This window comes from Sesamum indicum, linkage group LG3 (assembly GCF_026168435.1).
Source record: "Sesamum indicum cultivar Baizhima isolate 11 linkage group LG3, ASM2616843v1, whole genome shotgun sequence".
In the NCBI taxonomy this organism is placed as follows: Eukaryota; Viridiplantae; Streptophyta; class Magnoliopsida; order Lamiales; family Pedaliaceae; genus Sesamum; species Sesamum indicum.
In genome coordinates, this window is record NC_142659.1 from 27,512,705 (window position 1) to 27,530,206 (window position 17,502).

At 29.9% G+C, this 17,502-nt stretch overlaps 2 protein-coding genes across 3 annotated transcripts; both read right to left on the reverse strand.

Moving 5' to 3' along the window:
• Positions 1–3,467, reverse strand: LOC105158965 (protein TRANSPARENT TESTA 1). The gene is made up of 2 exons (XM_011075894.3): positions 2,977–3,467; positions 1–732 (listed from the first exon to the last, which is right to left on the reverse strand). The coding sequence occupies exons 1-2, from the start codon at positions 3,349–3,351 to the stop codon at positions 322–324; spliced, it is 786 nt and encodes a 261-aa protein (XP_011074196.1). The 5' UTR covers positions 3,352–3,467; the 3' UTR covers positions 1–321.
• Positions 3,468–5,535: 2,068 nt separating this feature from the next.
• On the reverse strand, positions 5,536–9,352 carry LOC105158966 (RNA-binding (RRM/RBD/RNP motifs) family protein). 2 transcript variants are annotated; one of them, XM_088879028.1, is made up of 6 exons: positions 8,821–9,352; positions 8,623–8,746; positions 8,418–8,535; positions 7,493–7,529; positions 7,104–7,362; positions 5,536–5,829 (listed from the first exon to the last, which is right to left on the reverse strand). In XM_088879028.1, exons 1-6 carry the CDS (start codon positions 9,001–9,003, stop codon positions 5,753–5,755), a joined length of 798 nt encoding a protein of 265 aa, XP_088735154.1. In that variant the 5' UTR covers positions 9,004–9,352; the 3' UTR covers positions 5,536–5,752. The 2 variants fall into 2 exon arrangements, with proteins under 2 accessions (XP_088735154.1, XP_011074197.1); XM_011075895.3 differs by having other exon boundaries at positions 5,536–5,835; positions 8,821–9,350.
• Between the last annotated feature and the right edge of the window lie 8,150 nt (positions 9,353–17,502).

Here is a 17,502-nt window from a genome sequence, read left to right on the forward strand (position 1 = left end):
TTACATAATTTAATATACGTCCATATACCTCATATAAAATAAAATTCTTACATGCATAAAATCTCACAACATGACATGGTACATCTCGACTACATCAAATGAAATTCTAATCAGAATTAAGTCTGTGCAATCTAAATTAATTACATAATATACTTGTTATGTATTTGATAAAATACAATTTAAAAAAAGTAATCAATCATATAGTAAGTATGTTCAATTCGATCAGACCTAATTTAAATAAGAATTTTTCTTACATCCGATCCAATAAACCGAAAAACACAACAGAACCACAACAAGTGCAATCCAACAAAACCTAATTGATCAGACAAGGAACTTACCGTCGACCCGATCAAAAGTAGGCGGGCACGAGGGTCCATGACCGGAGCCGAAGGACGCAACATGGTCCTTGAGCGAACGCTTGTGCTTGAAATCGGAACCGCAGATGCAGAGCCAGCGCTTGCCGCAGTTCTTCTCGTGCGTGCGCCAATCGCCCTTGACGGCCAAGCACTTGCCGCATTTACGGCAGGAGTAGCGCTTGAGGCCGTGCTTTCGCTTGTAGTGGGTCTGCAGCGTTCTGAAGTCCTTGAGGGGCTTGGCTCTGGGGTGATTGATGTTGTTCTTGCACCCTTCTTGGCAGCAGTAGCATGGGATTCCCAGCATGGCTCGGGGTTGGCTGCCCTTCAGGGAGTCTGGGCCTCGCCGGAACTCTGAGCCGTGACCCCACATGTGCATCTGGATTCATTAGGGCAAAAGGGTTGGATCAATCAAGAATTTCATTTTATTGTAAATTCATATTACATCTTTGAATTAAATGCAATTTTGGTCGGGTAATTTAGGTCATTTGGCAATTTTGTCATTTGACTTTTTAGGATAATGTTTGGTCCTATATCTTTTTAATATTTGCAATTTCAGTCATTTTGTTTGCCGGAGTTCACTTCCATCGGTGAGAAGAGTGAACTCCTAAGAGAAAAGTATTGAAATCACGAAAATTAAAAAGATACAGAACTAAAATGCTACCCTATAAAGTTAAAGGACAATAATATCGGTAAAAATAGGAAAAAAAACTCACAGTTTTAAAATACCATGTGAGAGACACATGTTCTTTTCTGACGAAAATGGTGAACTCCGATGACAAAAGGATTAAAATTTTAAAAATTAAAAAGATATATAACTAAAATACAATTTTAAAATGAAAACGGTAAATAACATAAATTACAGAACAAAAAATACATTTAATAATCTACATCTTGTATTGTACTTAATACGTTCATGCTATGTGTACAACCGTTTGTACAATGTTTGTTCTTTAATGTATAAATTTTAATCATGTGTATTTAACATATACGTAATACGAAATGTAATATATTTGTAATATTATATTTAATTCAAATTTAGACAAAAATAGGAGATCATATATATATAGTGTTGTATTTGGATCCAGAGTTTAGACAAGGAAGCTAAAATGTTAGGACAAAAGGAATGAGATAATGTTATTAAAATTTCTAATTAGTTGGTTTGACATGGGGGAGGTGGAGGTGCATGATCTACTAGCAAATTAGGTCTGTCAATGGTTAGCGTGTCTATCCAGGCCAGATTTAGAAAAAATTCAAAAAAAATTATTCTATACCTAAACCCTACCCATTTTATTAAATTCAATTCAAGATCTATGGGTCTTTAGACCCAATCAAGACCCAGTTTTTGGATAGGATCAGATCCAGACTCATTTTTTTTTCCTTCAAATCATACTAATTAATTTAATTTTTTTAAATTTTTTTTCATAATTTAATTATTTATTATTTAAAAAATATACTTTGTTAAAGAATTAAATGATAAATAATGTCATGGTGTCTTAAATTTTTTAAATTTGTTCGCTTGAATGTAGATCGTAGGGGTATTCAATTCGGTTAACCGAATGAATTGAAAGTTTGGTTAATTGAAATTTTGGTACGCCAATTATAGACTGAATATTGAACCGAAATATTTGGTTTAGTTTGGTAAAAATCGAATTTGTTCCAGTTCTGTTTGATTTTCGTTACGAATTAATTGAAAATAATAAAAAAAAATATAATGTTAATTATTTGTTATAAATTAGCAAAAATCTACATAAGCTCTTCTATATATTACCCCCTTTTTTTTTTTTTTTTCTTTTTCTCACTAATTAATCTGCTGCTAATTAGGAGTGTATGGATGTAAAATTCTAGTTATAATTTTATATAAACAATGCATTTACATGTGAAAACTTTGATCAATTGAAATTGTATTTTCTAGTAATAAACTTATATATATATATATATATATATATATTACTCAAAATTAGACAACAGCAAAGTTGCATAATAGAGACATCTCAAATTATTAATGTATCTTAAAAAATTAGGAATGAATTCATAAACAAATCCCAATTTAATTTTTTCATTACAGTTTAATAAAGATATATAACAAATCGCAATACATACAAGATTTTTTGCAAATATTTTCATCTATATATGATGTATAATACGAGATGAAAATTAATTCGAAATAAAATATCCCGAATGATCTTGGAGCAAGAGGGATAATTACTTTTTTTTTTTTTTTATGAATCTTTTTAATTTGCAAATGCAAGTAATGTATTTCCCTAATTAATTGCATACAACTAAATCATCGTAAAAAAAATCTTATTCAAAACAGGTTTGATTTTAACTAAATCATCATAAAAAAAATCTTATTCAAAACAAATTTGATAAAATCAAACCAATCACTTTGTGATTATCTATTTTTTTGAATCGTATACCAATCATACGTCAAGTGTATTGTACTTGGCATATAATCAGTTCAGGTTAGACCAAACTTGATTTGGATTAGAATTTCCTATCATCATCCATGGCGTTATCTTACCTTTCCGCTACCAAAACCCTCGGACCAAAAAAAACCTAGCAACATATGAAAGATTTAGGAGAAGATCACATGAATTGGAAGAGTAGTAGTAGGTCGCACCTGCAGATTATTGTAGCGATTAAAGGTCTTATTGCAAATATGGCAAGAAAAATGAGTGAAGCCAACCACGATTTGTGCAGGCGTAGGTATCCAATACTGCGTGGCTGCAGCTGAATTTGCCGTCTTTTTCCCATAATCACTTGAATTGATGACACCCTTGTTGCAGAAACTAGGAAGGCCGATACGCAACGCCACGACAGAGTCCTCATTCTCGTCCACGACAACGTTGGACTCACCAACACGGTCCACGACGTTCTTGTTAGAAGCGGAGGTCGTTTTCTTAGCGAAGAAATCAAACGTCTGGACTACAGCAGTGGAGGTGGAAGGTAAAGAATTAGCATTAGGGCTAAAACAAAAGCTGCCTGAACCCTCCATGCTCTGAGTGGTGTTGTGTTTTGTGGTACGTAATTATAATGACATGGAAGGAAGGAGGAGGGGGTTGGTTGAGTGAAAACAACCTTTGTCAAGGGGATAGTTAATCCCTGCTGTCTGAGCAGAAGATCCTCTTTTGGTATGATACAACACAAACCTTAAATACAGCCTTAATTGATCTGGGGCCTGGGCCAGGGGGGTGTCTATTTGTTGCATGAGGCATGCAGCAGTGAGTTTGAGTATATATGACAGAGTTTCATGTGTAAGACTCTGAATTTGAGGTTGCTGGAGGGATTAAAACATGGCCTTTTTTGGGAGGGCCGTTGCATTTATGTGCTTTTTGTTGCTTACAGTTTTCGGAATTCCAGTGAGAATTGATTGAGTTGCAACAAATTTACATAAGCCTTTGCTCTTACATATGTTTATCAGAAGCTTCATCTAATTTACATTATTAATAATGATTAATTAGTGGTTACGTAAAATAATTATGTTATTCTTTGGCAGTCGTAGGATTTTTCTTGCAATCAGTTGCGTCCTCTACTCATATTTTTTAGGAAAACTCTTAATTCACATTGATTTAAATATATAATTTTCATGTTTTTCATATTATGGTCATATACATACGTTTTAAATTTCAGGACAAACTACTAACTTTGAGTTTAATTGCTTTTCGCGCTTATTGAATTTTGTATAAAAAGTATGAAATATTAACTTGTAAACTTATATATATCAAATTTATTGATCATCCAAGAATTCCTTTAATGACAACATATATACAAAACTCAATCAAATTAAAAACAATTCTAAACCCTTCATGATATTTAATTAATTATCATAGTTAAAAAATGTAAATTGTCATAGAACCACACAATATTTATTGACGGTAGTTTTTGTGAGTGTGACTAAAATATTTGCTATGACTAAAAGCCATGATAAATGTCTTTGTTATGGCTAAGAGTAACGTCAAATATATATCTTTTTCATGACGGATAAATTAAATTTTTTTATCGATTTTACTTATTCATGATTAATAATAATTATTATTTATAATATTTTTTTAGCTCTATAGCTATTAAAGTGCCGGCAATGTTAAACTTTATTCTAGTGAAAATTTCAATGTTTATAAGTTGACAACCACGTTAACTTTATTTTGTTTACTGCAAAGATAATCTGCATTTCTGCTCCAATTAATTTGGTGCCTTTTAGTTTAATAATTTATCCCTCTGATTTCTATATTTATCCTAAAGTATTATTCTGAGATCATTAGTTTTTATTTTTATAATTCAAATTTATATTATTATTTGTACTAGAAACATAATAACTTAGGACCATTATGTGAGCAAAATTCAAGCTGTCATCGATGTCCATTAAAAATTTAGGGTTTAATACATTATTGTCATGCATTTTTTTAACATTTGCAATTTTAATTTTTTTCCACTGGAGTTCACCTCCACAGGCGAGAAGGGTGTCTGACGGAAAAAAAAAAAAAAAAGACTGAAATCGTAAAAATTAAAAAAAAAAAACTACAAGACTAAAATACTATCTCCAAAATTAAAGGACAAAAATGCTAGCAAAAAAATGAGTAGATAATATCGTAGCTCCAATTTTAAAAGGTCACATGAGATGCACATATTTTTTTATTGAGAAGGGGTGACTGGAAAATTGCGAAAATTAAAAAATGTAGCAATATTAAATATACATGTATGTATGAATGCATACACCTCTTGATATTCCTTTTTAATATTTATTATGTTATACCCTTTTGTATCCCCTAGATTGCTTGTAATTATAATAGTTATTAGTATAGTTAATTTGTAACCACAATTTTGGTGGTCTGTAAATACCACAATGTATTTCATTTGCAAAAAAGCTTTTGAGAGAATAAGAAAGTGATTTGGAGGAAAATACATAAATTATTTTCTTTATATTTTATTAGGAGTGATAGGTCAATAAACTTAGAATTTCTTAACACGTAACAAAATGTTATTCTAAAAAGTTAAATGACGAAAATGCTAAATAATCTAAGTTATGGTACTAAAAACGCAATTAAACGAGAATTTTTAAGTCTTCAAAAAGCGAGCTCTTATAATATTAAGCCAAGTACGAACAACTTATAAATTTCAAATAAATTAACATCTATTACTAATAAAACGCAAAATATTTTTTTTAAATGAAAAGAAAAAAAAGGAAGCTAAATACATATCCATGTTATTAGTTTGGGGGTAGGGGACAGTTTGTTTCCCCTGAATACGGGTGGGTCAGTACAAGAAATTTTCGTTAATATAAATGATCATGGACCCAAAAATAAAAATAAAAATAAAAATGAATGGTTACATGAAGAATTATATGGATTGTACATGATTAATGAACAACTTTGAATTTGGTCCCCCAGACCGTGTGTGTCTTAAGCAGTAGGACTCGTGGAAGCTGCTGGACCAGCTCCTGCTTCTCTTTCTGTCGACGTTTGTGCAGCAACACCACCTGAATCTGCCATCCATCCATCATCTTATTACAATTCATCTAACCTATAACATAACACTTGTCTTCCAAACAACATTCTTAACGTATTTTTAAGTAATATAAGTTCTTCATAGACCAATACTGTACGGGTAAAAAGTTATGGTGTTTCCAAATTCTGAATTGTAAGTTGATCTGGAATCAGACTAATTATACAATAACTGTTGCCATAAAATGTTAGGTCCGAGTTCTTCTATTCAACTCTCACCAATTGCCATTCATTTATAAAATAAAGATTTCACGATTAGTGTATTAAATAACTTTTTTTTTAATTTTTAAATAACTTGATCGTTTAACACCTTATCAATATACACGAATGGATAATATACAAAATTTATCGAAAAACACATAGACAAAAAACAAGAGCAACAACAAACAATGTTGCCTAAATTTGTCCGAAATGCACATGGTGGCACTGAAAGTTTACTGCCATGCCTCTCTGGCATAAATTCCCATTTGACCACCCATTGGATTGGATGGGTCATACCACAAAACCATACAGCTCATCTCACGTGACTACACTTTCAATGTCAGCCCCCTCCCCCTCCCCCTCACTCACTACTTCACATTACATTTCTCACCACCACTCAACACCTTTCACAATTTTTCTTACAAATATTTATGTGGATATAATTTCAATTTTACCACCTTAAATTAATCACATTATAACTATTTGACGTGTTCTCCCATTCCCTCCCGATAATTTTATATTTCTAGTAAGACTAAATTATGAGGCTCATATAAAATTAGAAAAGAAAAAAAAAATATTAATTATATGTCACGTCAGTATCATTGTACTTATCATGTGATTAGTCATTCTACTTGCTACATATTATATTTAATTTCTCTAGATCCCAGTTACAATTTTTCGTACAAACATAGACTATGATTTCTTTATCGTACAACTTTATTAAAATCACCCTACATAATAATGCATCAACGAATCTTTCATACTTATGGGTATTTTTTCTTTCTATTTTCACACAGTTCTCTTCATCCTGTATTAGAGATGAAATTAATTTTATTTGAAACAGGAACGAAAGAGTTTAATTTCTTATTAAGAACCTACTTTAAAATCCAACTGAACCAATAATTTATGATAAATTAAATCAAGACTATATAAAACCGAGACTCATTTTATAAAATTCAATAAATATAAATTAAATTGTAATAAAAATTAGAGAAAATTTAAATTTCTTTTTTTTTTAAAAAAAGAATGAATTAAGTGAGAGACTTACCGGTGGAGGGTGGGAAGGTAAGCCTTCTTGGTTGGAGTAGAGGGAGGGGAGGAGGATAGGTGGGAGAAGAGGCCTCCACCTGCGTAGGATAGTAAACGTAAGAGGGTCCTTGAAAACGTTGCGCCGGGGGTATGGGAAATGTTCCTCTGGGTGCCTGTACCGAGTACCCATAGTAATACGGTGCTCCCATGGTTGAAGATGAAGCTCCATACACTTGATTGTAGTACTGTGCTTGCTGCACTTGTGGGTTGTACATTGTCTGTCCAAATTACCCAAAAATTAATTAAAAAAAAAATAGTCATATTTATTTTTATAATATCTGAATTAAATTAATTAGAAAATCCCGAAAAAAATTAAATTAATAGTCATATATAATTAGAAGAACTAACCTGCTGGTAACCATAATCAGGAGGGTAAGTCGCGTACCTGGAAAAATAGTACATAAATATCGTAAATTAAAATAAAATAAAAATATAGTTTTTCTTTTTTTTAGAAGAATTATTAAGCAAAAAAAAAATGAATTATATCGAGTTGGACGAAATTAAAATCATTAATAAATCAAATGACTTATATTTGTCGCGTAATTAGGTCAATTTGATCAATATTAAAATAAATGAATAATTAATACCTTTACTATGTTGTAAAGACTAAAGAGCATCATAATTATGACCATAATCTATTCATGCTTCTCACGATCTATTATTAACTTTTATTTAGTGTATATTTCAATAAAGCAATGTATAATTATCTTCATTTAAAAGCGAGAAATAAATTAACATTCACAATGGGAAAATAATACGATAATTATAAATTCAATGAAAAAAATTCCAAGAAATAGAGATTCTAATTAGAAACAATTTAACTATCTAATATGTCACTAAAAATCAGCCATGATTTTAATTGCAATCACATTAATTAATTGTATTTAATGACCTATTTTTTAAATTTGTTTAATGTATTAATTTTTCTCATTAATTTTGGATAACTAGCATAGGAGGTCAATAAAGCATTGAACATTGCTGACAATTTGTTTACTCATTTATACCATCAATTTTACTTATTTATTATTCATCTGCCAATAACCACTGCATTCAATATTTTTCTTTTTTTATTAATTAATTCCCTCTTTTCTATAATTATTAATAAATACTAATACTATTATATATATAGATAGATATATGTGTGTGTGTGTGTGTGTGTGTGAAAAATGGGACAGCACATATTCATAAGTACTTATACCCCACACATGCCAGTCATATATTTTGCATAATGTCCCATGGCCCAAGAGCAACAGTATGAGCAAAACCAACATACCCATACGGCGGATACATCACCGGAGGCGGAGGCGGCAGTGGCGGTGGAGGCGGTGGAGGTAGAGACGGGAACGACGACGATCCACCTCCTTGATATAGACTCCCCACCTGATTTCTTCCTATAGTTGAACACGCTAAATTATCACATTCGACGTAAAACTCTGATAGAAGATTCTAACCGAAATCATACAAGAAAATGCACACACCTCTGGGTGGAGACGGTCGAGGCCGTCCCAAGGAGGCAATGTTGCAATTGGCTCTTCTTCCGTCAATCACAGGGTTGGGATCAGCGCAAGCCCTCTTGGCGGATTCAGGATCACGAAATGTCACCTGTCACATCAAATTTTCACAATTATATCAAAAAAATGTATTTTTTGAATTCACAAAAACATATATGTGCTTACGAATCCATATCCCTTAGACTTTCCGGTGGTCTTATCGTTGATGATCACAGCCTCAAGAATCTCACCAAACTGCTCGAAATAACCCCGCATTACATCAGTTGGAGTCTCCCACGCCAGCCCTCCGACGAAAACCTTAGTCAACGTCGTGTCCCCAAACGGCGATCGATAATGCTGATGAGCCATTATGGCATGTCCAATGCAATTTTACTTACAAAAACAAACTTCTTAACTGATCCCTCGTCTCCTCGTGGATGTCGACTCCACCTCCATCCGTTTCTCAAGACACGACTGCAAAGGAGTGGAGGCGGCTGTAATGGTGGTGGTGATGATAGTTGACAGATAGATGTCGATTTGAAGAGAGAGAGAGTATAAGAAAGAAATATTGGGTGGAGAGAGAAAGTAAGAGGGTGGGGGATCCGACAGTTGCAAACTCTGATTTGCTGTATATGAGAAGGGGCAAGGATTTGTGGGTTTTGTGTGCTCGAATGACAGCTGCGTCACTAAGGGCACTTCACACTGTCCTCCCTGTCCTCTCTCCTATTCTGCATTAATATATATATATATGTATATATGTATGGAAGAGTCCTACTTTGGGACACAAATGGTGAATCATGTTCTTGGAAATTTTTATGTCAATTTATTTGGGTACTAAACAATTAGGTCTATGAGTTGTTGGACGCATATATATGATCATGTCATAGAGTGAAAACCTTGTATTTATTATTTAACCTTCCATGATTTATTTAGAGATAATATATCATTATTTTTTTAGATTCGTTGTAATCATTAATTATACGTCACGATAAATTACACTTATCTTCCTTGAGATTGGTATAATTACTGATACTCTTATTCGAAAAGTTATAAAAACTCTCCTTAAATTAGAAATAATTACGTGTCCCTTAAATGGTAATGTAATTACTATTTTACCCTTACTATTACTTTTTTATTAAAAAAATCAAATATTTGAAAAAAATATAAAAAATTTTGAGGAATAATTTATTGAAAATATTAGTTCATAAAAATATTCTATAAAATTATAATGTTATAGTTCAAAAGGGTATTTTGGGTAATTTATCATAAAATAAAAATCTAATGAAATGGGCTCGTTGTTAGATGAACGTTAAATCTAGAGGGATATTCGTAATTTTTCAAATAATGAGGATATATTTGTAATTGTGCCAAATCTCAAGGGAGGTGGTTGTAATTTATCCTATACGTAAATCACCTTTGGTTTGAGAAATAATATTTAATATCCCCGATATTTTTTTTTGTCTAATTAAACAAATAAATATTTTTGTAAATCAAAATTTATCGAATTTGCTTATATTAATAAAAACCTACAATTAAAATTCATATTTGCTATAATTAACTTGTTACTGAGTTATTACAGATCAAACAATTTATTTTTTTTCATCGAGCTATCCTTATACGAGGAAGAATACGAATGTCTGAGAAGTTAAACATATAAACTTTAATACCAAATTCCAAACATTATGAACACTATAATGAATTGAATTATTTTCCTACATGATAAAGCAGTAATTAATACGGTTTAAAAATTATGATAAATTAATAATTTCTACTACACACAAATAAATTCAATACAAAACTTTAAATTTTGACCACAATTAATTAATATTTATTATTGTTATTAACTATAATTAATATATTACTCATTGCAGAAATTAAGGGTTAATAGTCGTTGTGGAATTGATAATTTTTATTTTTAAATGGTAAACCATAACAAAAAAAATTATATTTCTTCTCATGAAACTAATAATTTTTTCTCAAAAATTGATTTCTGACATTAAATTCAAAATTTTCTCATGCTTTCCCCCAAATAACCCTCAACAGTTATTGGAAAAAAAAAAGAAAAAGAAAAAACTTAATTAGCTACTTTTGACTTTTGGATGCAATATTTTTCCCCTATATATATATATATATATATGTAGATGAATTTTAAAAAGTGTGGTTTAAATGTGAGGGGAACCACTACGTGCGATATATAGAATTAATAGACGCATAATTTAAATAGAAAATTTCAATCCCAACTATCCCTTAATTAAATAAATAACATAACAACATTAGATATCGGATTTTCCTTTACAGTTGATCGAATTAGTCAGTTCATTAATTCATACAAATTATCTGTCAATATGACCTAATTATGTGGGCGAAAATTTGTTACCAATAATGGGCTTGATGCATTTACTCTCTTATGATTTTATAAATGAACAAATTATCTTGTTATGGTAAAAAAAAATAATAATTTATCTTTCTATACTTTTTAAAATCAAGCAATCTATCTCCCTATCTTAGAAGGTAAATTGCTTCGTGTTAGAAAATACAGAAGGTAATAAATTATAGCATTTTAAAAAATACAAGAGATAAATTATTATTTTTTTCTCGTAAAGAGGTAATTTACTTATTTACAATATCACAGGGGGTTGTTTGCAATTTTCCCTATAAAAAATAGAGGGTTAGTTATAAAAATAATCAATTGGAAATTTTAATGTAGTCCTAATTATTTTTATTAAGTAACAAGGCGACAAATTATATAATTTTAATACCGATAATTATATTGTAAATATTATCTCAAGGCGAAAATTAGTTGTAATAATTTTTTGAATAAAAATTGCCACAGAAACAATTAGTGATTGTCACTTTAGACGTGTGTCACTTATGGTCTATAGTGACAACTTTACGCAGCATTAATTTATTTCTAATAATTATATTTTTAATAAGATAAAAATTATTGTCACTTAACATATATTCTTACACTATAAAAAAAATTATTATTGACTATAATATTAATGGATGTGACTATAGAATTATGATAAATAACTATTATTAACCACGGTTAAATAAAATCGATGTAAAAAATTAGCTTTTACATCATGAAAAATTATTTACCACAACTAGGAGCCATGGTAAAATTATTTTTTATAGCAAATATTTTAGCCACCCTCGTGAAAATCATGAACAATAATCATTGTATGATCGTGATCGATTACTATTTGCTACAACTATTTAATATTTGCAATCGGCCATGATTAAATATTATATTACTTGTAGTGTTGGTAACATTTTAAAGTTATCATCTCATAAGCAGTTGTTAATATTATTTTTTGTTGCAGTGTTTGAGGTTCTATAAATATGAGTTAATAAGTTCAAGTCCCACTAGTGTCTGAAATTCCTTACTTTAACTAGTTATTTGTTAGTTAATTATAAATCGGTGTGTATGGCACATCTAAATGTGTGTGCAATTAATTTAAAATAGAAATAATATAATTTTTTTAAAAATATATATTTTAATTAAATAAATAAAAAATATTAAAAAGATAGAGGTTGTAAATAGTTTTTAGAGAAAATGGGGGGGGGGGGGGGAGAAACATAGAAGTTGAGGGAGAGAGATAATTGGAAGTTGAGAAAAGGAGGAAAAAAAAAAGAACTGCTGAGTTTTTTTTAAAAACTAGAAAAAATGACAGATTATAAAAAAATTGAACATCAAAGATTATTGGTAAAGGTTTTTTGTCGTGGTTTTTTGCGAGGGTGACTAAAATTTTTGGTTTCATATTGTATCGTACTTTATTTTAACTTAAATTACATTTAAAAAAGAATATCTATAATCAGTATATTAGTTATTATAATTATTAATAATTAATTTAGTGAAAAGAAAATAACAAATTATCTGAGGCAAAAAGCCCTTGTTTATTGTGATTCTTGATTTGAGGGTGGGTGGGGGTTGCTATAAATTAATGAATACAATACAAAAATAAAGAATCAAGAATTGGCATTAAATTATACTCATATATATACACTTTATAACTGTATTCCAAGTTAGGGTTCTTACATATTTTAATTAAATAACCTTATTTTTATTGAAGTTTTAGACAGACTAATCAATCAGTACATCCACATGAGCCCCACGTTCCTAACCTTCCAATCATTAGATGTTACACAGCTAACTGTCCTAACATCCCAATACTCTTTTTTTTTTTTTTTTGTCATACAAACCACCACTTAAACACACACACTTTTCAAGAATCACATCATTATATATATATGATTCTCTCTCTTTCCTTTTTTTTTTTAAAAAAAAAACCCATATCTTGTATTACGAGAATTCTCAAATAATTTGTGGTTTTATTTTCAATTTTCAATTTTTAATAAAAAAATTATATTTTTAATTTGTAAAAATTTTCATTTGAAATGAGAACAAACTTGGACTAGTTAATGAAATTGTATTTTGTATTGAACTGTAATGTTACATTAATATAATTTCAATGAGAATACATATAAATAAATATATTTTTACTTTAATTACTGTTTCAGAAATTAAAAATTGTAAATGAAAGCACAAACAAGCATGCCCTTAACTCCCACGATCAAATAAAAGTCCGATAATAAGTTTTGAAATTCGACTCGAGCTATTGATGATTAAATAAATATTAGAGCATAATTGTGTAGGTTTATAATTCAAGATTCATCCGATTTAATTTTATGTATCCTCTCGCCACACTGACTCATCCCTTTGTTGTATAGTGAAATTTATAGAAATTATAAAATAATTAATATTGTTAAATTGGAAATCCCGTATGTAGGTGTCTCAAGAATTTAATGACCAGCTGCCCTAAATTACAAAAACCACCCTTACAATTTTTTGGTTTCCAAACACGTCCAATATCGATTACCAATAAAAATTTTAATAGTTTACAAGTTTCAATAATTTTTTTTTCCATAGCAATTAGCAAGAGGTCCTTTTTAAAATAAATTATATAAATAAAATCATAAAAAATAATAATTTGTAGGAAGAAATTTCAATCGTATTGCATGTCTCATAAATACATACATACATATATGATGATGATGATGATGATGATGAGAAGGTGAATATGAAACGTAATTGCCAGCGTAAGAGAGGAGGAGACAGCTAAAAGGTTGTATTAGTTTGAAGAGTAATGTAGAAGTGGGTGAACTGGTTGCATTGCATATCATGTCCTCTCTCCCACGTGGGGTCTTGTCATTCTGAGCTGGATTTCATCTACTTTCTTATTTCCTCTCTCCCATTCTCTTTTTTCCCTTTTTCCACCCTCATAATTAGGAGCAACTCCAATTTCGATCAAATTTGAATCAATTATACAATAAATGTAATATATATTTATTATATAATTAGTATACAGTTTAGAAAAAATGATCAATCACATATCAAATAATACATTTGCTTTGTAATTTGTTTGATTCAGCCAAATCTGATCGAAATTAAAAAAAAAATCCTAATTAACTAACTATTTTCATAATTACATCGGGATGTTATAGATTTTTAAATATACATATATTTATTGTCTTTTGTGTATTTAATGTCGTAATTTTACATAACTACTTTTTGATAGTTCTTTCTTTACTTTTTATGTTTATACGTTTGATCTCTCTATCATTGCTATTGTCTTCTTTTACTAATAATTTTTATGATTCAAATATTTAAATTAATTTATTATTTTATGTAGATATTTTTAGGTATTTTTTATTTATAAAGTTTAATTTATTTAGATTATATTTAAAAATTATGTATATTATAACGACATTGGCAGCTCTTGTAACGTCATTACATTAATGTTGCAGCAGTTCATCATTGTCTTTTTACAGTGGAATCTTTTCTCTTTCTGTTTTGTTGGTTATTACAACAAAAAAGATGATATTAGTAATAATTGTTATCTTATTATAGAGGAAAGCGCATTTTTCTGGTTGGTGGTGTTTTTTTTATATTAATTTAGTTTTATTTGTTATGATTTTCTCATTTATTTTATAAGTTGGATTTTTTTTTAAATTTTAGTTTTCACGTGTATTTTTTATCTAATAATTAAAAAAAAATGTACGAAAATACATGTGATACTGTTAGTCCGTTATTTATTAGACAAAGCATTGCGTGAGGACTAAAATTGAAAAAAAAAATAATTTTTGAAATTTAATGTGAGAAAATTATAAGAAATGATACTAAATTAAAAAAGCGCCTAATATGTGAGACTAAAATTACTATTTTTCTTCTTATAATATTATAACAAATAGTGGAAAAAATTTTGTATATGAAATTTGTGATTATAAAAAATTAAAAATACATTTGTAGCGACAATATATATATATATGTCATTATATGTTTTTAGAGAAAATTTTATACATATAATCACTCAATTAATTATTATTTATCACTTCATACTGAATCGAATTAAATTCAAAATTTTGAAAAGTGAAGAGTATCGTGGATGCAATTATGACGTGATCTTATGTTGACAACACTTGGCCACAAGTCCTCTATATGTTCAACTAAAAATTACACTAGCCTCAGAATACTCATCCATGCAAACTTATATTACTACACTCTTGAGATTAAATAAATGGTTCTAATATAATATTTTATAGTTACAGTGGACATGAGATAATCTGTGGTCACAACTTATCATATGACCATTTTTGTTTAGCGCACATCTGATAAATCATGATCACGGCTTATCACATTTACACTTCTGTCTAGAGCCTATCTGATAAGCCGTGGCCATAGCTTATCAAATATGCGCTTTTGTCCCTCACTGCAGAAGCATTCATGAGTTAAGTTGTGCCCACAGCTTATGTCTGCAGGAAGATTTTTCTGATATAGACCACTATGCAACTTAAGTAACTTTCGGTAACTGGCAAATAAGGATACATGAGATATTTTTTTATGAAAAATATTGATTTATTTTTTTCCCTAAAGGTTTCTTTTGTGAACTTGATTTAAAGGCTTGAGTCCCCTAAAATTCTCAAATCGTAAAGAAAACACACCAACCAAATTTCAGAAATCCAATTCTTGCAACCTCAATAATCTAACGTGTATATGATGTATTAATACATATATGTAAGATATAATTTTTTGTCAATAATTATGTTGGATTAGATTTATGTTTGACCATCTTATTTAATTCCAAACAGTTTATGTATTATGCTTATAATTGGTATAAAAACATGTTTAGCAAAGAACAAGGAGTATTTACATATTTGGGCATAGGAGACGTCGATATAGAAATAAAATGTGTCAAAAAAATAATTTAATAATTCCATTAAAATTAAAAAGTCTTCACGATTGCCACAATTAGTTGTTAAAGATTCCTAACTCCATTAATGTTTGCAGCGAATTACCAGTTATACCCCTCCATTTGGAAGAGATGTTTTCAGTTTTAATAGTTAAATATGTAAAATCTACCGTTGGATCTTATCTGAAACTTGTGGATTTTAGATCTTCCATGAGATTGCAGAATCATCACTGGATCTATTGCTAAGCATATCGACTGTTCAATTTTATTTTTAATTTTTTTGGGACTGTTCATTTAAAAAAATGTCCAATTTTTTCTTATTTTTGTTGGGGGAATTAAATTACTCCGTATTAAATGAGTTTAAAATTTATCGAAACACTAGAAAAATATAACTCAGAGTAAAGTTTAAGAATTAAAAACATCTATATAACATGAAATTATCCAAAACATTCCATGGATTTGTTAATTTCGAATTCCTAACTTTAAATTTATCAATCTAGACAAAACCTTAATCATAAAATATATGGAAAATTACATTGACATTTCTTGCGGTTATATCTAACTACAACAATATTTCTTATCCTTTGCGAAATTGTAAGTATACCCCCCAGGGGATGTTAGTGTATGTATCTCAAGAGGTATTTGTGTAGAATTCCATCACTGAACAAAGAATGTAACTATAGTTACAATTATAACTTTAAAGGGTGTACTTGTAATTTTGCAAAGATATAGGATGTTTGTATAATTAGAGAACCACATCGTGATCACCCCTACCAGGAGGCCCAGTTTGGATAAGGGTCCAAAATGTCCCAGGATGCCTAATCTAGGTAGAGCCCTAAGAGAATTTGGTAGGAGGTGCCCCAGGAACTGAATTGGCCAAAACATATCAAACCAGCCCAAAACATGAGAGGGCTCTAATCCAAGAAGGTCTTACATGCGCACAAGGAAGTTTAGGGATTGAAAATCCCACAACCAAAGTCAAAGTATATCTTATATGACGGATGGCCTATGTGGTATCCACATAAGATTTTTAGATGTACACCTCACAAAATTAAATAAAGGATTAGCCCTCTAGAAAACACGTCGAACTCTAGCCAAAAGTAACATATAAATTCTAAAATCTTGGACTCTAGTTGGGAGAAGGTGTCTCCTTAACCACCTCTCTAAAAATTAAAAAATGCATCATTTTTCTACAAAATACCTTCATCTACAACAGACTTCAATTGCGGGCTCCAATTGCTGGGGACCCTTCATCAAATTTTGTAGGAGATTCAGCCTTATCTAACCACTTTGATATTTATACTCCATGTCGAAATCTTTTCCAATCAACTTATGGTTGTTTGTAAATAGAGAGCTCCCCCAACAGGAGAAGGCAACTTGAACTTATAAACTATAACTTTCACCTTCGTATTACCACTTTAGCTGAAAGGAACATTGTACTTCATACTTAGAGTTTTCACTTTGATATCGGTCTCTTATTTGTATATGAAAATCAAGCAACAATACTCTCTTCATCACTCATTTACACTTTTTTATTTTTTAAGCACTTATTTCACTACTTTCTACTCTAAGTGAACCCAAGCACCACATTTTGCTTGCATCTTATATATAAAAT